This window comes from Cebidichthys violaceus, unplaced genomic scaffold, assembly GCF_023349555.1.
Source record: "Cebidichthys violaceus isolate CVI_PGR_0920_01 unplaced genomic scaffold, fCebVio1.0.p SCAF_25, whole genome shotgun sequence".
Taxonomy (NCBI): domain Eukaryota; kingdom Metazoa; phylum Chordata; class Actinopteri; order Perciformes; family Stichaeidae; genus Cebidichthys; species Cebidichthys violaceus.
This window is the reverse complement of record NW_027176428.1, coordinates 1,459,753-1,482,762: the sequence shown is the minus strand read 5'-3', so window position 1 is coordinate 1,482,762 and position 23,010 is coordinate 1,459,753. Positions and strand designations below refer to the sequence as shown.

The following is a 23,010-nucleotide window of genomic DNA, read 5'->3' as shown; positions in this document are numbered from 1 at the left end:
CACAGTGCAATATCTAACTGCTTTTTTAGGGGCCCTAAATTAAGTTTTTAATTAACAATATCACACAAATACAATTACTCTAAACAATTGAATAGATACTGCCTTACAAAAACAGACAGCAGTAACTACAGAAACAGTGACGACTTAAAGCTCTTTGCAAAACTCTGTAACAAATGTGTTGTAAAAGATGTAAAATTTCCAGGAGCAATTAACACAATAACTGAACATATTGATGATATGGAAGATATAAATAAGGGATCAAATAATAGGAAATTGGCTGAATTGAAATCAGGAGGTTGGTCCTGGTAGAGGTGTTACCCTCCATTAGAGAAAACATACAAAACAGTTGATTTAATACCACAACGACATGTGTAGACAACAACAAATCGCATGGAACTTGATTGCAAACAAATTCAATGCTCACTTTATTCTTTCCTATGAACCTATGACATATTGCTTCAGATTACATATCAGTAGATGTTATGTATATATTGTAGCCTACAATCGTTTCAGAACAGACAGACTCTGGTCCCAAAATCCTGGTGAAATTAATTTTCAAACTGCAGTGTTTTTATTATGAATCTCTATCATATAGTGTTGATCCAGAAAGCTTAAATATACTAATGAATTTAGGTTCTTTTATTTTATTAAATTATATTTTCAAGGCCAGTAATTAATTCTATAAAACCTCTCAAATCCACAAATTTTAATTGAATTTTGAGTCCCCAAAGAAATCCTTTCAGTCCAACACTCAAACTCCCAGAGTGACCCGATGGCGTCGTTACAAAGCAGACGTGAGCTCAGCGTGTTGTTCCACGCGGCCACTGGTGTTGAGCTGGAAGTGTGCAAGCAGCAGCAGTCCTGCCGGCTGTGTTCTGCTGTGAGAATGAGACTCGGCGGCTCTCCGAACTCTCACCGCTCCAAAGCTCCACTCGTGTACACAAACACGCAAACAAAAATGCTATTGTGTGGTCTTTCACCAGCAACCGAGCATCAGTGCTAACAGACATTGTCTTTGCTTTCCCCCTGCTGTGTATTTTCAGAATGATTATTGTATGGCACATACAATATGTTAACATTATCATTGTGAGGTTATTATGGAGCAGGAAGTGACCTGCCAGGACCCCTGGTGACCTCAGAGGGAAAGCAGTGACCTCACACTGACCCTTGTGTTTGTCCTGGGCTCCGAAATTCATGGAGGCAGGTCGGCTGCTCTGCTGGCTGGGGAGGAGAGGGTGATAGGTGGGGTTTCACTCAAACAAGGACTGTAACAATGTGCTGGAAATTCCCTCTGAGGTGCCAGTTTTAAAAGAGGGGCATAGTGCATAGATCACAGACTTTTATTTTAGGATGACTATCTGCAGAGTATTAAATGTCAGGGTCTAAAAAAGCAGAAGAAAGTCCCCAATATGGTTAAGTGGTGGTTCTTGATACAGGTGCGCCCTCTTTTGATTAATCAAGGGTACTGCTTCCCCAAATTAACTAATACACCAGCTGTAAAGTAAAACTCCCGATGTCCATCTTCATACACCTTGATCTAAAAAAAATAAAACGTTCTAAAAGATGAGTTTCTCAAAACTTTATTTCAAATTTGACAGCTTTCCATAACATTGCCCATTTCGTGTCCCCTCCCATGTCTTTTCTCGCATACAACCTAATCTCATGTTTTTACTAATCTCATGTTCAAACACCACCACTTACAAAACAAAATCATACAAAATGTAGAAAATATGACTGGGAAACATCAAAAACAAACATTTGAGACGATGAGTCAGAATCAGAGCTTCAAATTTGTCCAAATATAAACGTCAGTCATGGGCGAGTAGAAAAAAAAAAAGTTGTAAGTGCAAAAGAGACATGATTAGATAAAGATCACCTTAATACTTGATCGCTAGAGATGATCCAATCTTAAAATACGGCATTATGTGAGTAAAGACATGAGAACGAAAACATGTGGGCCCTTCTCCTATTAGTTTCCAAAATAAAAGTCCCATAACCATACACACTGAAGAGGGGAGACAAAAAAAAATAAAAAAGTCCAGAGTTGAACATCAAAATCTGGTGTCAAGTTCGAGCAGTGTGACAAATTTTAAATTGTAGCTCAACAAACTCAAAAGCAGACAGACAAAAAAAAAAAAAAGCCAAAAGTTGTGTCGTAGCTGCTGTGAAGCTGAGCGCGCAGTGACCTCAAGTTTATCACAAGGCACACATGTTTGGATAAACCCATCACTACCAGGAGATGAGATGTTAATTGTCCATGTCTGGGTTCTAAGATGGTAAAAAAAAAAAAAAAAAAATGTGTAAGCATTTGTGTCACATTTCCTTTCAACTCTCATTCATACAAATAGTCGGTCGTATAATGTAGCAGGGTGTGTCTGTCTGTGTGTGTGTGTGTGTGTGTGCCAGTGTGGCCGGAGCAGTTTAGAGGGCATCCAGCAGACTGTCGATGCGGCCGACGAGCTCTTGTCTCTTGGCGGTCAGAGTCTTCTCGCTCTCGATGTAAGCTTCCTTCTTCACCTTGCCCGCCACCAGCCGCTCCGCCTCCTGGCAGGAGCGACACACCAGCTCTTTCACCTGGCCGTCCAGCTTCTGCACCTCCCCTACCTGAAAGCACAGAGAGAGAGAGAGGGGGGGGGGGTTAACATCGCTGTACTTTTTGAGCATTTCACTTACGACCATTTCTGTCTATGCTCTCAACTAAGCCTTCACTCGCCTTATCGGCCAAGTCGGAGCCCTCGGCTTTGAGGCGCGCCTGCAGCGAGCTGATTTCGTTGGTGAGGGTGCGGTGGTCGGCCTCCAGGGTCTTCCGACCGCTGTTGAGCGCCCCGGTGTCGCGGGACTGCTTGTAACGATTGACCACCTCGTCCATGTGTCGGTACAGACCCAGACGCTTGTTGACCAGAGTCAGCACTTGTTCGGTGATGGAGGCCACCTTCATACGCACCTCAGCTGCGGGGTCCTGAACAAAGAAGAAAGACATTAACGCAGATTTAAAAACAGTTACTGAGCTGAATGAAGATAGAATCCTGCAGAATATCTGCCGAAGTGAGGGAAAACATGCCAGCAGAAACCAGGCTCCCTTTACAGAAACCTGTCATACCTTTGTGATGGCAAAGTCCAGGCGGACATAGATGATGACGGTGAAGAAGAGGATGTAGAAGGCCGCTACAACCAAGAGAGGCTCCTGCAGCATCAGGATCCTGTTGAAGTTATAATGAACCTGGTAATCACAAAAGAGGTTTATTAAGTCAGGTTTGTGTACAATTTCACAGCTCATGTCATAAAGGGTTTTTTTGGGGCATTTTATGCTTTTATTGGATATCTACAGTAGAGAGATGTGAATAAATGAGAATATATTATCACATTACTACGCTGATAAAAATCCAAAACCTCTACTGACTAAAGCTTCTCAGGGATGGAGCATTGCATGCTTTTCTCTCTAACATATTATAAACTAAACACCTTGTTTTGACTGTTGTCGCAGTGAGAATACAATACTGTGAAGAACGCATACAGCCAGGCACATCTTCATAACATTACCGAAACTAAACAGCCCCTAATGACTGTGCTATAGATAAATCCCACTAAGAAAAACACACGGGTCCTTTTGCTATTCTTTCCATTAGCAGAGATCCACAAAGCAAGTTTAACAATTTATCTAGATAACTTTGCTGAAAAACAAACAAACTCAGAAGCTCCTCAAATCTGGAACAAGGACTGGTGTAAAACGACTTGTTCCTGTTTTTACTAAGCAACGTTACCCAGATAACTCGGTTTGTCCCGAGGAAGGCTCAATAGGTAAGAATCAAACAGGTTTATACTACCACCAGCTCTGCAGCCGACCTGGTTAATGTGGCTAATAACACCGTAGTAGCTACATGTTACATCAGTCCAAGATATCTCCTACAAATATGCAGGTAAATAATATATGCATGTAAGCTAGAATGTCTGAATTCCAATCTCGTCTTACCACAACATCCTGAATGTGATGCTCCACTAGGTTGTTCTTCGTGGCGATCAGCACGGGTCGGCCAAACGTATCCAGATAAGTATAGTGCAGCTGGTTCGGCATGCGATCAATCTTGTAAGGTGTATCCACCTGGATGTTTCTGAGAGGACATTACAGGGAAAACATGAGAACTCGGCCTCGAATACTGCAGAAGTCTCTACTAAACCTGGCATACGGAAGATTTTGCTTGCAATCACTGACCTGGCTCCCTCTGGCAGGATGATTTTCACAGTGAGCGAGTCAATCACCTGGTCATCGTACACATGGTCAACTAGTCTCATCTTCAGCGCATACTGGTCACCTAGAAGATGAACAACAGCCTTGGTTTAAATCAGGATCACAGCACACATCGGTTGTGTGGACATGGGTAGGAATCAAAGTGTGCCTCCTATGTTTGGGTTAGTTAGGCTGTCAGAAGTCAACTCACCCAGGGTGTAGAGGTACTCATAGCTGGGCAGATTGTAGCCGATCATGTAGTGGGTCTTCCAGCCTCCGAACAAGGGGAAGCGAGGTCTGACCTCCACCTCCACCGAATCCTCCAGAACCTGCAGATGGGAGGTGGAGATGTTGCCGATCTCATCTCTGTAGTAGACATCCTGAGCCGAGGCAGGGAGGATAGTCTGTTGGGGAGAAAGTAAATAGTCATGATCATCATCACCTTAACAGTAAAAAGAACAACAGTGGTTTATATTTAATACAACACCTTGAAGGACTTGACAGATGAGATGCCGCTGTCTGACTGACGCTGATAATCGTAGCGTGAAAAAGGTCCCTTCAGGATGGCTCCTGTGTGCCTCAAGTCGATGGTCTCTTCCACGGCAATGTTACCCCAGTGAGAGACTTCAATGGTCCGGATGATGCTACTGATGGTGAGGAAGGGCGAGTTGTTTTCGTAATGGATCTTCATTGTATCCTGGACAATAGAGAAGAGACACAACACACAACGTTTCAGAAACTTTTTCTTTTTTTGCAGCTTCGCTCAAAGCTCATCCGATGTGGTCAAAGCTGTACCTCGCTGAACGGCGCCACGTCATGGAAAGGTCCGTACTCGATGATCTCCTCGTTCTTGCTGGGGTTGCCCAGTTTGGTGTATGTCTCCACCGTCTTGGAGGCCAGGCGGACACGCGTCGTCTGGCTGCGGGTGGGATACGGGGAGTACAGGTAGTGGTTCCCCTGAAAGACCACCAGCTGGCGCTCGGCCTGTGTGATGTGTGTGGGGAAGGGCCTCAGGACGTGGCTTAATGTCATCTCCACCTTCGTTTTCAGCTGAGCCCCCGCTGCCAAACTGGAGGGCAGCTGCACTTTGTAAAAAACCCCACTGAACGGGATCAGAGGAGAAGGAGAGGAGCACGGGTAAGAAACATCTGCATAACGCTGTAAAATATCAGCTTCTCAGGAACTACAAAAGCAAAGCTGGATAACAATGTGAGAGTCCGATCTCATACCTTTGGCCCTGAATTGTTGTCTGTTGAAGTTCAAGTGTCCCATCCTCCTCCTCATCACCCTTCACCTGTGGAAAAAAAAAAAAACTTGGTGGTTTGAGCATACTCTCTATGAAAGAACAACGCTTTCAATCTAAATACCGGACAAGTGAGAGGTCTAAAATTGCAACGTAGAATAATTCCCTTAAGGAACCGTGTGTATCCTATTATTATTCTGACTTAAAAACAGAGCATTGTTGCAGCTTCACACAAAACAGTGGAAGGGGGCAGTACTGCGCAGTCACACACGGAAGTGAGCTGCCCAGCTCATACGTGTCATTCAGCCACTGACAGAGCGTGCAGCGCTGCGGAAGTTAACATCTTTAGCAATTCAAAAAATGAATCGACCTAATCTAGGTTGAGTAGTTCGGTACATTTATGCACAAAGACAATGAGCTCATGCCAATACCGTGCACGAAGCAATATAACGTCACATGTAGAAACAGTAGCTAACGTTGACTTCTACTGGACCACACTGAATCGCATGAGCCTAGCGAGTAAGTTAGCTGTGTTCATGCATTCATTGAACACACTGTAACATCGTATGTTAGCATGCTAATAACCAGCGCACTGCTGCTGCTGTCAATTTAGGAAAAAGGAAATGAATGAATAGAGACTAGCAAGCTTTGCACAGCCAAGAAATGAGTAGCATACTATGGAGTAGTTAGCTTACAGGCTAAATGCTAGCTAGCCGGAGATAGAGATGCTAGCGGTGTTTAATTCACTGGTGTGAGGCTCACCGAAGCTCCGATGTACGCCAGGTGAGGGGCCACGTCAGCCTCCACCGCTAACACGAAGCTGTGCACGGCAGAGTGTCCCTGGTTGGACAGGACGATCTCCGCGGTGATCTTGGCCAGATGAGTGCCCAGGTCCACTGTCCTCTTCACCTCCTCGTTCACCAAACCGTCCGCTGAAACCTCCCGGCTCACGGCCGCCAGAATCAGCAGCAGGCAAGCGGCGAGAAGTGGCGACTTTCGAGTCATGGTTAAGAGAGAAATAATTCAGAGCCGAGGGGGAAAAACCGGGATAAGAACGGACAGCGTGAGGGGAAACAAACCGTAGAGCAGCAAAGAAAGGGCCGCCGCGCCGCTCTACATCAGAAAGGATGACGCTTCATTCCGTCCGACGTGATGACGTCACGGCGTGCTCTTTACAACGCGCTGTGCGTCGGAAGCGATTGTGGCACAAACAGATAAAAAACTATAATTCAAGAAGTTTTTTGTTTTTTTTCAGAAGACAACGACATTAAGATAACTTAAAACTTTTGCCTCTAAATGTCGGAACCTGATGACTCTCTGACCATGAAATAGTTGTTGGTAGTCAGTGGCCTCCTAATGTCCTAATGGCACCCGCGTTAGTGTGCCATTAGTGTTAAAATGTCTATTTCAGTGGAATATATAGTTTTTATGTTTAACTACTTGTCATTTTGCAATGTCACCACGCCGAAATAGCTCAGTTGGGAGAGCGTTAGACTGAAGATCTAAAGGTCCCTGGTTCGATCCCGGGTTTCGGCAGCAGTGAGTAACTTCTCAAAATTTCAAGAGGTGTTTTAGCGTTCTCGCAATGTTGTTATTGAATGGGGTTTATGGACAACTGGTACCTGTTTGCTGTTAATGTCTTTGTAGGCTTCAGCCCATGGACTGTGTGAGATGTAGGGTTTCAATCAAGAACACTTGAATCACACACAACACAAGGGGACTGTTCTGTAAGTGAAATGTGATAAATAAAACTCAGTATTACAATGGAGTTCAGGACATAGTTGAAAAGACTATTTAATTCTATAGCACTGGATTAAAAAGCCTGCTAAATGTCTTAAATGTTACTGTGGATTCAGTTCTATAGACTATAATAAACTGCAGCAAGAATGGAATTACACACACAAAATAATCATCTATTGTCAGTTAAATGGAAAAAAACAAAATCAAAGTCATCATCTTATGACATGTTGGCCTATACCAGACTTGCATAACGACCCGAGCAACATGCTCAGAAGATGTTGGTTCTCTTTGGATCGACCTACATATGTGAACAAACATTCTCCGCGATGAACAAATCCAGATCCAGATCCTCTCTCACTGACAATCGCCTGTCAGCTGTCCTTCACATTCAACCTGACTTCAGTGCACTCGTTCAAGCCCAACACAGACTAGAGTTCTCGCACTGAACTAAAAAACACAAAATGAGGTAATTGGACTACAAACAATTATAATAAAAGTACACCTTTTTCAGAAACATGATGCCTGTCAGTGTTTTACTATTACATATGTATATTTTTTGGATCATTATTCCTGCTACAGATGTTTAAGGTGGAGCACATTGTAGCTCCTTGTTTGGGTAGTTAGGAAAGGTTTGACAAATTATAATGTGCAAAGTAACTAGTAACTAAAGCTGCCAGACAAATGTAGTAGTAGTAATGTTTCCCTCTGAGATGTAATGGAGTGGAAGTACAAAGTTGAATAAAATGGAAATACTCAAGTAAAGTACCTTGCATTTGTACTTAAGCACAGTACTTAAGCAAATACTGTATACTTGTTACATTCCACCACCGATCATAATATTTACTCTTACCACTCACAGCTTATCAAAACCATACAATTTACTGCTTTTTATGAAGAGGTGGAATAATATTGAGCAGGATTGAGTTCAGTCTATTGGTTCTACAGTCCCTGTTTTTCATGTGAAAAATAATTGCCCACCCCTGGCCTATATTCCCTCTGGGTATAGTGAGCTGGTCAGAGATGACATGGGAGTAGCTGACTCTGCTGGAGACCTGGAAAGTACTGTGGAGCTTCTGGAAATGAGCAAGTAAACTAGGTCCCAAACTGTTGACCGCTAAGAGAGAATACCACAGTGGCTGGAACAGTGCGGAGTGAATGACAGCCATGAGGCAGTAAACATAACATCAGGGGGGAGAGGGGAGTAGGTCACACTTTTGTCCCAGGCTCTCTTACTGCAGGTTATTCTGGTTAACCACAGATAGCTAATAGAAAAGACCAATTTAACTTCAACGTAGATGATATGTAGGCCAAAATGTTGTTGTTCTGAATACTCATTAATTAATCACAATTGTTATCTAAGACAATGAAAATGAAGGAGAAGCATACGATTTAAGGCTCATCTAGTTTCCGCGTTTTCACTTGCTCTTCTGTTCCTGTATATGTAATTAAACCTATAATATAATTTCTGACATTTTGTGTTTATTGTGACTTTTCAGGTTGCTGTGGAACAGGGCGTGTCCAGCGTGTGACGTCAGCTCTCACCGACAGAGAGCTTGTTTTGGAGGAAGTGAACAGATCTCGGCTAGCAGATTAGCACTTTAGCTTGACAGGAAAAAGCAAGCGTCAACGTTAACAGGGCGAAAACGGACCATTGTACCGCCACATCGCCTCCGTTTAGGACGAAGAGAGATTTACATCGGCAGTGGCAGTGTTGACTTTGACAAACAGAGTTAGCTGCGAAGCTAGCTATCGGAGATAATTTAGCTGTCGACGCTTTAAACGTGTTGTTTTCGTACGGCAGACGTTTATCGGAGCTGTTAGCCTGTTAGCTAGCCTGCGCGTGAGCTAACGCTTCCAACCGAGGCAGAAGAAAAGTCCAGTTTTGATTTTTGTTTTTTTACCGCAGGATCCTTGCCCAGGTGAGTTTCTGGTGACTTTAGTTATTGGGTTTTACTATCGATATGTACTCACCATACAACGTTAGCTGTCGTCAACTTAGTTTCACATTTGTTAATACATCTTAAGCTAACTAAACGTTAGCTTAAATTAAGAAGTGTCACTGATGTGGTAATTGTTAGCTCACACGGTGTGTAAAAAGAGTGTGTTTAATAATGATACTGTTTTTATTACATGTAATTACTTACTTAGCTATCTAGCATTTTGATCCCAAAATGTAACGTTAATGTATAACACCGTGGTAGCCCGTGTATTTGATGTCTTTATAGGTAAAAATACATATTGATACACGACTCTGCGTCGGTTTATTTAGTGGAATTAAGTACAACCAGAGAGATCGATAGATTGATCACTTTTATTGATTATACCTGTGTGTGTGTATGTGTAAGTATTGTATGCAACTACAGCATTTGCTGTGCTAATCATGTTTGCCAAGTCATGGTTCCCTTAGTCCTGTGTTTTGTAACCATGTGATCAGTCCCTGACACACTGTCATGGGGTGCAGATTATGAGAGCCGCAGCAAGAGCTCCACGATAGTGTTGCTTCATAACAGCACCGATGTGGATTCAAGCCGTGGCTCTCCTATTAATTTAACGTAAACGTAAAAGTGATGTGTGGCGTTAAACTGCTACATATTTTTGTTAATAATGACTTTGTTTATATAAAGTAAGAAATGCGTTGTGATGTCTGGAGCAGGCGCAAAGACAATACTGTTTAAATCAGCATCAGCCATGAGTTGTAGTACAAAAAGATAATCTGTACTTCTGATGATCCGGATCTTTTATTACCAGAAACATGATTGTGATTTCAGATTTTTTCAACAATCAATAAATAAGCATGACTTTATGTGAAAAATTGGGAGAAATAATTTAGAGATGTTTATCAGGGATTTTATATCAAGCGATATAGATCAGTTATTCAGGGAAGGATGAGCACATTTGAAGAAGAGCTGAGCGAAGTCCTAGATTGCTTCTTCTTTTACAAGTTAAACTAGTATCCAAATAGTTTTACTAAACTCTGTTAAGTCTGTGTGGATAATGATTGACGTGCAACAACTGATTGGGAGGACAAATACAGAGCTCAGCTGGGAAGTCATGAGGCAATAGATCACAGATGTGTAATAATTCATTTGATTTATGGTTCCATTCAGAATGTTTTGGAGTAACTGGGTGTGTGTTCCATTCTTGCTTTCAGTTTGTTGTAACTTCCAGCTTTTTAAAGGTACAAGAATTCTATCTTTGGGAATGAAACAATGTTGTTTATTTTCCCATTGAATGGTTTGTTTAAACAAAATATAAATATCACAAAATCAACGCTTTACAGCACAACGATAATAATTTAAAAAAAAAAACGTAGTACATAGTACATGTCATTTCAACACTACCATTATATTTTGGAAAATAAAAAAAATAGTAGTGAATTGTTTCATGAATTGTATTTGGAGCGTTGGTACAGTGTGGAGCACATATTGTTGCCCCTCTATCACTGTATTTGTCTTTGTTTGTGAAGGAAACTTGTGTATTGCAGACAGTGTGCTTGGTTTCATTCCAAGAACAGCCCAATTTTCTTCGGAGTGTATTTGGAGAAGCACACATGCCTTATCGTCTTTCTGTGAAACCTGTTGGCTCATATCAAAAGGGTCCCCGTGGCACGACTCCTGTATTCATCTTGTTGGAGCAATCGCACCGTTGATCTGCTTCTATTGGGGATTTTCTTTTTCCCTTTTAATCATCTCTCTCTCTCTCTCTCTCTCTCTCTCTCTCTCTCTCTTTCTCTTTCTCTTTTTGTCTTTACAGCTGTGGCACAATGACATCAAGGAAGAAAGTACTACTCAAAGTCATCATCCTCGGAGACTCTGGGTGAGTGTGGTTGAGACAACAATAAAGAGTGATGCTTAATGGTTTATTGTAAAGAAAACACTTAGTTGGGGTATTTAATCTGGTAATAATAATATGCTCACATGTATTCAACCAGCAAGGAACCTATTTTGAACTTCACCAATCAATGCATCACAATTACATTTTCTGTTTCACTTGTTTCTGAATGTCTCCTGTGATTCTTATTTTATATTTTTTTCTCCTTCTAGAGTTGGGAAGACCTCGTTGATGAACCAGTATGTGAATAAGAAGTTCAGTAACCAGTACAAAGCCACAATAGGTGCTGATTTCCTGACGAAAGAAGTCATGGTGGATGACAGACTTGTCACAATGCAGGTACTGAGAAATGATGTCGCAGTAACTTCTGTCTTATCAAAACACAATTATCAAATCTAAGACAATCGTAGAAAGCAAAATAAAGGTATACAAATGCTAATTCATATCCCCCACTCGAACAATAGACTGCCACGGTTTTAATGGTTTATGGCAGTAAATGCATTATTTCTTTCTATGACTTTTCTGTAAAAGCAATTTATATATACATTAAGGAAAATAGCTATTAAACGAATAGCGGAGATTAGGTACAGATCTGGTTAATGTGAACCATGTAAACTCTCCAGTCAAAGCCTTAATCGCTTTATTTACAGTAATCTGATTATTTAGTGTATGTGAACCCACCGCGTCTGATCTATCCTGTCTCTCAGATTTGGGACACAGCCGGTCAGGAGAGGTTCCAGTCCTTAGGCGTAGCGTTCTACCGCGGAGCAGACTGCTGCGTGCTGGTGTTCGACGTGACGGCACCCAACACCTTCAAGACTCTAGACAGCTGGAGGGACGAGTTCTTGATCCAGGCCAGCCCTCGAGACCCGGAGAATTTCCCCTTTGTGGTGCTGGGCAACAAGATAGACCTGGAGAACAGACAGGTGGGTCCAGATAATCCTAATTTATATAATATGTCATTATATGCACCGATTGTTGTTGTTTTTCAAGGAAGTTTGGTAGTTTTTGAGCCCTTAAAATGTAGTTTAGAACAGTTTTTAAAAATAGCTTGGATTGAACAGTCACTCTCTCATGTTTCTAAATTAAACAATAGCTATTTTGCGTTTCAGGTGACAACCAAGCGAGCACAGGCTTGGTGTCAAAGCAAGAACAACATCCCATATTTTGAAACCAGCGCCAAGGAGGCAATCAATGTGGAGCAGGCCTTCCAGACTATCGCACGCAACGCCCTAAAACAGGTACCTTTCCAGCAGGAAATCCCATTAAGACGGTTTGACCCGGTCTCTTGAATGTTTCAACATTTGTCCTGTGAAAGCCGGGAGATGCAACTGTTTTGTCTGATTCCAGGAGACCGAAGTGGAGCTGTACAACGAGTTCCCTGAGCCGATAAAGCTGGACAGGAACGAGCGAGCCAAGCCGTCAGCGGAGACCTGCAGCTGCTGAGGGCTCTGGAGATCTTCAGGGTGGGGTGGGGGGGGGGGTCTGTCTCTGCCCCTCACTACCCTTTCTTGCCTTGTCTATATATCCCTTATCCCATGGTCCACTGTGTTAATCCCTAAAGCCCAACATACAAGCAGCATCCCACTCATGGAGTATACTACTACAAAACATGCTGCACTCACCTCCTTATGTATACAAAACACACATTTTCTATAAAATAGGAGTCTCCTAGCCCAAAGAACACCTAAAGGAAACATCATGGAGTCCACTCGTACGATGCTTATTACTTCCTAGTGTTTCCCCACATACTTTTTCATGACGGTGGTGGTTTGGGCTAAGCTTGTTTTCGGTTCCGTATATATCGCTGCGTTCATGCCCAGTTTTGGTTCTAACTCCTTTTTAGTTGGTAACATCGAAACATTATATCTTCATGTTTGTGTTGAGAGGAAACACTGCCCCCCCCCCCCCCTCTACACACACACACACACACACACACACACACACACACACACACACACACACACACACTTTTTTTGTCATTTGTGTTGTGGCTTAAATTTCTTTGACTCTCAAAAAAGACATCAGCTGAAGTAGTGAAGGAGCAGAATGTGTGAAGGTGCATGTGGGTCACAATAATATGCTGCCTGCTGATTCTTGTTAATTGGCACATAATTGAAAATCTAGTACCATGACAGGAGTTTTTTTTGCACTTTGTTGTCATCCACAATTACTTAACACTCTCTTAAGAATCCCCCTTTTGGAGCCACAATAAATGCAGATGTAGCTCAGGTTGAGGATGTTGTGAGTTCAGACTCGGCTCCTTGACGCAAGTGCTGTCCCTAACACTCTATTTGCTGTTCCTCTATTGGGAAAACGTAGGTTCATCTCGTAATCAGTTATTCTTGGTACAACATCTGACGTGGGAATGAACCAAATGAAGACGGCGTGTCGTTCTACCCGATGGCCCCGGAGAGGAGAGATTTCACTCAAGTATAAATATCATTCATAACCGAGTACTATTGGTTAGTAAGTTAGTTTTTACCGTCAACTATTGCAAGACTTTGTATATTTGCAGACCTCTCAATCACTGCGTGGGGAAGGCAAAAAAAAGTTGTGTTGTAAATCTCCATATCAAGACTCTGCCAGTTGCTCGTGTTGGCAAACAATTTAAGTGCTTGACATTTCTTTTAACCGATCAGATCTTTAACCGTCTGTTCGTATTATGTTAAAAACTTCGAAATGCATTATAGATTACAAGATAGCATACATACTGTAACTTTTGAAAGAAGAAAAAAATAAAAAAAAGGTGTGGGGAAGTATTGGCATTCATCATTATTATATTATTAATAAGATAAATGCATAGCATCTACATTGTTTCGAAATGTCTTCGCGTTTCAAGTAATAAGGGTAATAAAAATCTTGATTAAAGCATGCTGTCTTTATTTCTGACATTTATTGCGAACATTTTGAAATGAAATAGTATCTGTGTAGCTTTTTTTTTATTTTTTTATTACGTTTAAAAAGATTACTAACGAAGCAAAAGCATGTTTTTCTCACAACTGTCAAAATAGCTTAAGTGGAATAAATAATGCCTGAACGGTCTTTTAACACTGCAGAGTTTTCAGTCCCAGTTCATATCTTCATTTGCTTCTTGGTTTCTTATTGGCCCCCTGAAGCCACTCATGAAGGGCCCCTGTAGACTTGGGCTGAGCCTCTGCCTCGCTTTCTCGCTCTTCTTTACTCTCACATGTGGTCGGCTCCTTCCTCTTTGAAGGCGCGCTGCTCGTCAGCCAGCTCATCATCATCTTACTGCTGGCTGTGGGTTTGGGCTCCTGTGGGGTTAAAAAGGGTCAGACTGGTCAGCTTAAACCTCTCAACTCACCAGACAAACTGACACTTTTCCAGTAAAACACCACAGTAAAGCTGATACCTTTTTGCTGTTAAGATCTACAGGCTGAAGGCACTCCGGAGAGTTGTTGCGAGAGTTGTTTACCAGTGAAGAGACGGGGTGAAAAGTCAAACTGTTTTTCGACTGGAGCAGTTTCATGGCGTCCAGAGACTTCACCTCCCCAAAATCCAGCCATCTTCTCACTTCTTCCTCTCCATCCAGGACTGCTGGCATTCTAAACCACAAACCATACAGGAACTTAAAATTTCATACAGACATCAACAGCGTTTCCTCATTATCTATCCTCACCTATCATGGATGCTTTCCAGGTTCATGGAGGCGTTCACAGTGATTACGCTGTATGTGTAAAGGGGTTCTCCGCCACCTGGTGGTGTCCAGCAGTCAAACAGTCCAGCCATAGTCAGCAACTTCCATCCAGACCACTCACCGGGTGCTTCTCCTCCCTGAACAAACACACAGAGCAGAGGGGTACAGCCACAACGATTAGATTCTATGAAAAATGTGACCGATTTTACACTCCTTAGCCTGGCACCGGTTAGTATGTAGCATGACATTCTGAATGCTAAAGAAACACCTGGAGGACACATGCACACAGCTTTGGCTCCTCTCCCACACAGGATATTATCAGTCACGGTCATTTCCGCCCTAGCTGCATTCTCATCTGGATGAAAGTAAATGTTCATGGTGCTTATATTGCTATAGAAACCCCAATATGAACCTCTGTCAAGTCAGGGGAGGCCTCCTCTGGAGGGCACACGGTCTCTGAATCCTCCTTATTGCCAGCTGAGGTTGTGGGGTCATCCTCCCCCTCTGTTTTCTCCTGGGTCTGAGGAAAGTATATGAAGAAAGGCTGCTTGTCCTTTGCCTGCCTCTTCCACTCATAAAAGCCGTCAGCTAGGATGACGCAGCGCTGCCCTTTCAACAGCGGGTCCTTTAGGGAGACGAACAAAGTGATTAGACGTAAAGCAATAATGGTAATATAGCTTAGCAGTGCCTAAATCTGCACGCACCTTGTATGTTTTCTTCTCCAGTATATTTTCACTGCGGCAGTTGTTGGTGCTGTATTGCATCTTCTTCGGGTCGCTCTCCTTGAACCAGGCAGGGACCAGACCCCAACGCATGGAGGCCAACACACACTCATCGACAGGAGCATCCTGCAGACACACAATAACGTAAGTGCCAACAACATACAACAATGCTGTTCAATGCAATAACTCTGCAGTACATACTACCTTTTGGGGGGCTTATAATGGTCCATAATGTTGAGACTGTGACTGAGAGAATTTTTACTACTTATCAATAACATACTTGTTTTATTATACTCTTGTTTGCTTATTTAGCATATTTTTACATTTTATTGTAAATTTCAATATATTTCTATTTTTAAGTCATGTCTTGTATTTTGCACTGTGTTGATTGTTTAATGTTATGCACCATCCACCATGTAATTCCTTGTATGTGCAACATACTTTGGCAATTAAACGGTTCTAAATCTGTGGTTAATAATTTTAACTACTAATTAAGATGTGTGTTGTTGCATTGGATTGATGTGTGTACGTATTGAATTATTACAGATTTGAGTATTCCTCTCCTCCACAATTATCTACCAAAAGATGTTTTCTGCAGATGTGTCTAATGACGTCATAGGGCAATATCTTCGTCCATCACTTAAAACAGTTTATCAATCGCCCTCAGGCACGTGCAGTGTTTCCTTACCTTATCAAAATGCCTCTGTGACAGCAGCACGGGACTCGTGGTCTGCGGGCTCTTGTTGTAAGAGGGTCGGTATTTGTCCGCGTCTCCGTCCCTCCAGCGGGGTCGTCTCCGCTGCCCTCCTCGGTCTCTGTAGGAGCAGGCTCGGCTCACCTCGTCAGAAGCGAGTGTGCACGCGGTTCTACCACACATTTTTAGGGCGAAAATAGAACTTTTCCGCTTCAGGGTTCAAAATAAGTTAAGCTAAACTAAGTTAACACGCATTCAGTGTTTAGCGGTTTACCCTTGTTTCATTTCAGGAAACAAAACAGTTACTTTTTCACGACTGCAGTAAACCGTGTATGCGGGGATTTGCCCGGGCAGGCTGCTGTTATGTCACGTGACACCCGTGACGTACTGCAGCCCCAAGATGGCGACAGCACACAAACAACTGTCAAAATTCAAAATAATAACAACAACACAGCACACCGTATTAAATTATTCCACAAGACAACGATATTACGTAACACACACACACACAAACACACACACACATGGTCGTGTATACATGTCTCTGTACACGTGGTTGCATCGGGAGTTTGTCTGTCCAGTGGTTGCTATGGTGACAGTAAACCGGTCGAGAGTCAGGCATACCTTCCGGTCAAACTTGGCCTCTCGAGTTGATACACCTGTGGACATCAGCAGCAGGTAAGAGCAACAAACACTGAAACCAGGAGGTCAAAGCTTTGCTTCAAATGGTTTATGCTAATATTCCAGTAGAGAAAACAGTGTGTCCTGCTGCTGGCAACTTTGCCTGTATGTTTATGGCAATGTGAAAGTTGCAACAAGTGTTGCTATCATTAAAGGAGGACTTGTAACCTGTGGTGGTTTTCAGTTCTTGGGATATGTGTGAGGTTTTGGGGCCTCTGTTCTACAGGTTACTGGAGGGAATCAGGAGTATCACACCCTGCCTGAGGTATTAGGTATAAACCTGACAGGAGTAGCCAACCTGTCTACTGCACAGCAATGTGACCCACTTCATGGTCCAGTGCACTTGGAAAGACACTGATCTTGCAAAACCAGTTGCCAGAGATCCATGACACCTTCCAGTTGTTTACAGCGTTTTAATCATGTGCATGTTACTTGTGTTTACTGTCCTCTTGAGCGGATCTTGAAGCAGAGCCAAAGAAAAGGTTTCCCTGAAGAATGAGAGCTGATGTTAGTATGGAGGCCATCAGGTCCAAACAGTCTGTCCAGCTGGACCAGGAGGGACACCAGGCTACCAATAGAGGTAACTGTAATGGAAAAAAATATGCATAAACAACTGTGTCCTTGCTGTGAACCTGAAACTGGAAATAACAACTGTAGCTTATTAACTTTTTCAACAGACTGCTGTGATACGTGCTCTGTTGAATTATCTTCCCATTTGCAAATGAATAAACAGACAAAGACAATTTGTGAACAAAACTCTTCTCCTGAACTCTTCTCCTGATTATCATTAGAAATTTTCCACAACATAACGCACCATGTCCAGACAGTGGTGAGAGACACAGAGCAACAAAGGAAACATGGACCAGACAAATAATACTGGAAATCACTTTATTTTCTTCAAATGTTAATCAAAAGGTGGCCCCATCACCATAATTCATAACACTGAATGTTTAGTTGAACCATCTACCACTTCCAATGGTAATAACATGGGCATATATTCCAATTTTAACTGTTTAGAGCTACATGTTGGAAATAGAATTAGAGCTTGGGCCTTCAATAGAGGACATTCTGGGTTCTCCTGTTGTAACTTGCTGCTGAGGGACTCGTTTCTAGACTGAAACATAAAGGTATCTTCAAGGTATATCCTGTACGACTTCACACCTCCGAAGGACTGCATTTATAGATCACGAATGCTGAATTAATAATGAGGTCACACTCAGGAGCACCAAATGATTGAACTCAGAGGCCACGTATTCAAGTTTCATGACTTCCCACTTTTTTTGCTCCAAGGTAAAGAGGTCAAGCCATAATCTTTAGTCGCTCCAGTTTAGGCATATATCTTATTCATCAGCAGATGTGTGGACATTGTGTTTTGTAATATATATTTTACAGTTGCATATGCTATGTTGAATGTTCTAAGAAACTATATGTTGTGAATATTCTCCTGCCTTTTCCTCTTTAATGTACCGGGCTGATGTTGGCATGTTATGCCATTGAAGAAGATTCTATTGTACCACAATTCTGTGTACTGTACTGTAACAATCCCTCTGTTGCTGCAGGGGAAACAGGAGGTTCATCAAAGGATCAGAAGGTCACAGCTGTGGTCCAGCAATGCAACCAAGATGAAGGCAGAAGTCCCCAAACGAGTAGGTTTACCCTGCAGGGGAACAACCAACATGCTTAATGGGTTCCCTTGGGATAGTCTCCCCGTACTGCATGAACAGCATCATCTCTGAAGAGCTTTCTAGACAACTAACAGTATACATCACTCGACAGAATTTGATTTGTGTGTATGTGCGTCAGGTAAACCTCCGGAGGGAAAAATTCGCCGCAGTTCTGTCAGTTTACCTGTTCTTAACCCAGAGAGGTTAAGGACAGCCAAAGCCCTTGCAGAAAAAGCTGTCAGGGTGGGTTAATGTTGCTGGATATACACAACATTTATGTGGTCGCATACATTTTCTGATTGTTCCACAAAGCTGTACATGACTGGTGTCTGCTCTGATTCCTCTCAGATGCATAAGATATTCTCCGTCCAGGGCCCTTACCCTGTCATCAGGGCAGCATTGAGGGCCAGAGGCTGGGTGGAGCAGCGCATGCACCGCCCAAACCACAACGCCCGCAGAGCCAGCACTAACGATGCTGGTGACAGCGATGACGGTTAGCTCGATGAAAGAATGACTGTTTCAGAAATCATGTTATCACTGGATGTGGATATCTATCGATCTATATCCCATCATTTATTTACATTGCTCCTTCTTCTCAGATAACTCAGACAATCTCGAAAAAGAGCAGGATCCAGATGGACTGTATGATATCATGGTAAAAAATAACATTCATGGTTGTAGGCTAACAATGAGGCTCACGTGATATGCAAACAGGCAAGAAGAGGCACAGCAAGGGAAAGCTTGTTGCTAACTTTGTGAAACATGTTGGACATTTAAGGGTCTTAACAGATTCAGCTCTCATCCTTTACCCCCCTTCTCATGCAGTCTCGCCTGGTGCGTAATGAAATGGTTTATTTCTATTGGACAAACCGTCGAGACGCCATCAACACCAAGAGTTTGCAAAAAGAACAGATTACCAATCATTTTGCAAAAGCAGGCAGCTTCACCACCAAGGTACATTTGTATGCTATAGTCATTTGTTACAGCCAAAAAATGACTATTCACTTGTCTCCTGTCCACCATTGATATTTGTCTTTTCTTTGTCAGGTTGGATTGTGTGTGAACCTGAGGAACCTGCACTGGTTTGATTCAGCTGACCCAGACACCTTCTTCCCTCGCTGTTACAGACCAGGAGCACAGGATGAGCAGGCTGCTTTCATTGGTCAGCTCTGACCTAACGGCCCATCATAGATTACACCTATCTCTTTTTATTGTATTTCCAGCATCCTTCCACCTTCACTCACAGAGAACGCTTAGAATAAATGCCTCCCTGTCTCTGTGCTTTGTGTAGAGGACTACAGGAGGACAGCCTGCACCAGTTTTTTGAAGTACATTGTGGAGAGGGAGCAAGGAGTTCAGGGAGAGGGAACCAGACACAACATTCGGGCTGTGAAGATACGAAGCAAACCGCAATCTAGTCCAGTGGTCCTTTCCAAAATGATTAACAGCGCACTCAGAGTATGCCAAGAGTTTCTAGAGAGCCTGGAGCATCAGGACATTGACGTACCCTTAGAGACACCACAAACACTTACAGAGGAGGAGTGGGCAGAGTTTATCAACGGCTACTACCTCGTTGTTCAGTGAGTACTGTGTGAGAGATAAAAGGAAACTGGCAAACCAAAGTGCTCCTCGGTATCTCACTATAGTCTCTCTGTTTCCTCGCACAGTGAAGGAGCAGAGATCGAGAACAGTGATCATTTTGTGACCTGCTGCAAAGCAATGCTGCAGAGGCTGGTGGAGGTCAGTCCACAGCTGGACATAGGCGGCATACACAACATCTGGATCATCAAACCTGGAGCAAAGTCCAGGGGCAGAGGTGAGAAGTCAGACAAACTGTTCACATAATATCTGACATAATCCTGGCTGACCTGCGACACCTGCCTTGTAGGTATCATTTGTGCCAGGCGTCTGGATCAGATCCTCAGGCTGGTGGACAGTAATCCAACCCTAAGGAAGGAAAGCAAGTGGGTAGTGCAGAAGTACTTGGAGCGTCCTTTGCTGGCCCATGGCACCAAATTTGACGTGCGCCAGTGGTTCCTGGTCACCGTGTGGAACCCTCTGACTGTGTGGTTCTATAAAAAGTGCTACTTGCGCTTCTCTACTCAGCCTTACTCACTAGATACACTGGACAGGTAAGACGGGGATACTTCTCAAGAAAGTAGTTGGAGAGTAGAAGCAGTGAGAGTATCATTTCTCTAACCATGTCCTCTTAGTTCATGTCTCATTATACTTCTCTCCATTCCTTGTCACCATTTTCCTCTCATCTGTCTTTCCAATCTTGGCCTCTTTACCCCATTCTTGCAGCTCTGTGCACCTGTGCAATAACTCCATCCAGAAGCACCTGACACCTTCCAAACAACGCCATCGCGGTATCCCAGCAGACAACATGTGGTCGGATGACCAGTTCAGGACATTTCTGTCCAGCCAGGGCCGGGAGGCTCAGTGGCGGACAGTGGTGGTCCCCGGGATGAAGAAGGCTGTGATCCACGCATTACAGACAACACAGGATCTGATGGAGGACCGCAACAACACATTTGAGCTCTACGGTGCTGACTTCATGTTCGGTAGGATGGGATCACTGTAACTTATGCTTACAGTGTATCTTACAGAATATGTTATACTGCCTGTATCAACACAGTCAACTTATATATTAAAAATGCTTTTTCTGGAGCTGTAAAAAAATATATATATAAGTAGTAAAATAAACATGGCATTCAATTCTAATTTAGATCACATTTTGATAAACACAATTATGATAACAGAGGAATAATCACAACTTAGATATATGTCGTTCTGTGTTTCTAAGGTCCTGACCTGCATCCATGGTTGATAGAAGTCAATGCCAGTCCCACGATGGCTCCCTCCACCCCTGTGACCACCCGCCTCTGTAATGCTGTGCAGGAAGACACATTACGTGTCGTCCTGGACCGGAGGGCAGACCGCACTGCCAACACTGGAGACTTTGAGCTCATATATAAGCAGGTACCGAAGAGTTCAAGTGGCCCCCTTTGTGAGGGAGAAATACATTACTTTAAATGTCCCTTTTTTGTCTCTAGGCAGCCGTAGACATGCCACAGTATGTCGGGGTCAACCTACTTGTGGAGGGCTATAAGATCAGATGTCCCTGCTCACTTCCTCCACTGCAGTCCTCCGACCGTTCAGCACCAAAACACTGCGGCCCAGTCAAGGAGAAGGAACCTAGGGCAGAAAAAGTAAAGCTTCTGCCTAAGATGTTGTTAAAGTGTGCAGAGACTCAGCTGAAATACATCAGCAGGGGGGTTCCACCACTTCCTCCTCTTCCTCCTGTACAAGCCCCTGTTAAAACCTTCTCACTTCCACTGCCAATGAGTGTGACATCCATCCACCTGCCCATTAGTGCCCAGTCTCACTCTGTACTTTTGTGGAAGAGGAAACCAGAGGTATCAGAGGAGGTCCAACCCTGTACCTCTTTGTCTCTTTCCAAAACAGTCCAGACTAGCAGCACCTTGAGTGCCTAAAACACTGAAGGTTTGTTGACCAAATCATTGTTGAACTCCTCCAGGTCGAGCTTCCTTTTTGCCGACCTCATAATAAAGTCAGAATTGAATAGATTGCCATGTCTTGTTTTTTACTCACTACTTTCTTTTAATTTTCTTTAATTTGATTTAACACAAAATTGCCCAGAACATCCCCAGAACAAGTTGTCAACTATTTGTACTGGGTCTTTTTCTTTGGTAGAGTAGTTCATGTACATGTTCACAGCAAAGTGTGTGGATTATCCAGAGCAACAGGGAAACTGTTTCAGGAATGTTGCTGTTGATTTTCATAAAGGGCATTTTCAGTGCTGTGAGCATCATAAAAAAAAAAAAAATCCCTTCACCACCTGTGTAGTGTGGTGGAGTCAAAAATAATAGGCTAATAAAAACAAAACAAACACCATGGCATTAAGTGAGATTATGTGGTGGAAAAACACACTTTTACAGCACATTGCTTAAGGCACTTGTGATGCTGAACTCATGATTTGAAAACTTGAGCAAAGAAAATTAAGGATAAATAGTAAATACAATTTTAAAATGATATACTATATATATATATATATATATATATATATATATATATATATATATATATATAACAGACACACACAGAAACCTGACATATAGTGTAAATAAATTCAGTGTATGAATACTGATATACAATATTATATGATATATTTATATACTCTATGTATGTATACACACATATAAATGTACATTTATATGTGTGTATACATACATAGAGTATATAAATATATCATATAATATTGTATATCAGTATTCATACACTGAATTTATTTACACTATATGTCAGGTTTCTGTGTGTGTCTGTTATGGAAATGAGAGGATTGATGAATCTATATTGAGAGAAGGAAAACAGCCAGGGGGAGCAGTCATCATGGATTGTAGGGAGAAAGCACAGGGGGAGATGATAAGGATGATAAGGGCAACATTTACATTTTTAGGAAATCTTGTATTCCTTGCCTCCCTAAATTGAAGCATCCAATCAATTAATTTTTAGAATATAGCAGGCAGAA

At 42.6% G+C, this 23,010-nt stretch overlaps 4 protein-coding genes and 1 non-coding gene across 5 annotated transcripts; 3 read left to right on the top strand and 2 right to left on the bottom strand.

Annotated features, from left to right (window-relative positions):
• Positions 1-1,564: 1,564 nt before the first annotated feature.
• Positions 1,565-6,595, bottom strand: rpn1 (ribophorin I). The gene is made up of 10 exons (XM_068720352.1): positions 6,231-6,595; positions 5,455-5,519; positions 5,021-5,327; positions 4,713-4,922; positions 4,437-4,629; positions 4,211-4,310; positions 3,971-4,109; positions 3,101-3,220; positions 2,714-2,959; positions 1,565-2,604 (listed from the first exon to the last, which is right to left on the bottom strand). The coding sequence occupies exons 1-10, from the start codon at positions 6,471-6,473 to the stop codon at positions 2,422-2,424; spliced, it is 1,806 nt and encodes a 601-aa protein (XP_068576453.1). The 5' UTR covers positions 6,474-6,595; the 3' UTR covers positions 1,565-2,421.
• A 336-nt stretch (positions 6,596-6,931) lies between these two features.
• On the top strand, positions 6,932-7,004 carry trnaf-gaa (transfer RNA phenylalanine (anticodon GAA)). Its single transcript has one exon. It is a non-coding gene; the product is annotated as a tRNA-Phe (tRNA).
• A 1,741-nt stretch (positions 7,005-8,745) lies between these two features.
• On the top strand, positions 8,746-13,913 carry rab7a (RAB7a, member RAS oncogene family). The gene is made up of 6 exons (XM_068720145.1): positions 8,746-9,127; positions 10,962-11,024; positions 11,252-11,378; positions 11,747-11,965; positions 12,152-12,280; positions 12,390-13,913. The coding sequence occupies exons 2-6, from the start codon at positions 10,972-10,974 to the stop codon at positions 12,483-12,485; spliced, it is 624 nt and encodes a 207-aa protein (XP_068576246.1). The 5' UTR covers positions 8,746-9,127; positions 10,962-10,971; the 3' UTR covers positions 12,486-13,913.
• Positions 13,906-16,468, bottom strand: hmces (5-hydroxymethylcytosine binding, ES cell specific). Its single transcript, XM_068720144.1, has 6 exons — positions 16,108-16,468; positions 15,402-15,545; positions 15,110-15,322; positions 14,680-14,834; positions 14,413-14,605; positions 13,906-14,314 (listed from the first exon to the last, which is right to left on the bottom strand). Exons 1-6 carry the CDS (start codon positions 16,294-16,296, stop codon positions 14,123-14,125), a joined length of 1,086 nt encoding a protein of 361 aa, XP_068576245.1. The 5' UTR covers positions 16,297-16,468; the 3' UTR covers positions 13,906-14,122.
• A 599-nt stretch (positions 16,469-17,067) lies between these two features.
• Positions 17,068-22,026, top strand: LOC137879491 (tubulin monoglycylase TTLL3-like). Its single transcript, XM_068720240.1, has 13 exons — positions 17,068-17,374; positions 18,354-18,440; positions 18,598-18,701; positions 18,807-18,951; positions 19,058-19,113; positions 19,284-19,412; positions 19,506-19,620; positions 19,750-20,038; positions 20,126-20,274; positions 20,347-20,590; positions 20,763-21,022; positions 21,265-21,440; positions 21,515-22,026. The coding sequence occupies exons 1-13, from the start codon at positions 17,290-17,292 to the stop codon at positions 21,953-21,955; spliced, it is 2,280 nt and encodes a 759-aa protein (XP_068576341.1). The 5' UTR covers positions 17,068-17,289; the 3' UTR covers positions 21,956-22,026.
• Positions 22,027-23,010: the final 984 nt, after the last annotated feature.

What these genes read in the sequence shown, in the direction of transcription:
- rpn1 (XM_068720352.1), bottom strand. Translation starts at nt 6,473, where the DNA reads ATGACTCGAAAGTCGCCACTTCTCGCCGCTTGCCTGCTGCTGATTCTG. An exon ending in CATCTGTCAAGTCCTTCAAG is followed by an intron (nt 4,630 to 4,712) that starts GTGTTGTATTAA and finishes TCTCCCCAACAG; the next exon opens with ACTATCCTCCCTGCCTCGGC. An exon ending in GCTCCGACTTGGCCGATAAG is followed by an intron (nt 2,605 to 2,713) that starts GCGAGTGAAGGC and finishes CTGTGCTTTCAG; the next exon opens with GTAGGGGAGGTGCAGAAGCT.
- rab7a (XM_068720145.1), top strand. Translation starts at nt 10,972, where the DNA reads ATGACATCAAGGAAGAAAGTACTACTCAAAGTCATCATCCTCGGAGAC. An exon ending in ATCATCCTCGGAGACTCTGG is followed by an intron (nt 11,025 to 11,251) that starts GTGAGTGTGGTT and finishes TTCTCCTTCTAG; the next exon opens with AGTTGGGAAGACCTCGTTGA. An exon ending in CACGCAACGCCCTAAAACAG is followed by an intron (nt 12,281 to 12,389) that starts GTACCTTTCCAG and finishes GTCTGATTCCAG; the next exon opens with GAGACCGAAGTGGAGCTGTA.
- hmces (XM_068720144.1), bottom strand. Translation starts at nt 16,296, where the DNA reads ATGTGTGGTAGAACCGCGTGCACACTCGCTTCTGACGAGGTGAGCCGA. An exon ending in CCTCCCCTGACTTGACAGAG is followed by an intron (nt 14,835 to 15,109) that starts GTTCATATTGGG and finishes GTGTTTGTTCAG; the next exon opens with GGAGGAGAAGCACCCGGTGA. An exon ending in TAGATCTTAACAGCAAAAAG is followed by an intron (nt 14,315 to 14,412) that starts GTATCAGCTTTA and finishes TTAACCCCACAG; the next exon opens with GAGCCCAAACCCACAGCCAG.
- LOC137879491 (XM_068720240.1), top strand. Translation starts at nt 17,290, where the DNA reads ATGAGAGCTGATGTTAGTATGGAGGCCATCAGGTCCAAACAGTCTGTC. An exon ending in TGAGCAGGCTGCTTTCATTG is followed by an intron (nt 19,621 to 19,749) that starts GTCAGCTCTGAC and finishes TGCTTTGTGTAG; the next exon opens with AGGACTACAGGAGGACAGCC. An exon ending in CGGTGCTGACTTCATGTTCG is followed by an intron (nt 21,023 to 21,264) that starts GTAGGATGGGAT and finishes TGTGTTTCTAAG; the next exon opens with GTCCTGACCTGCATCCATGG.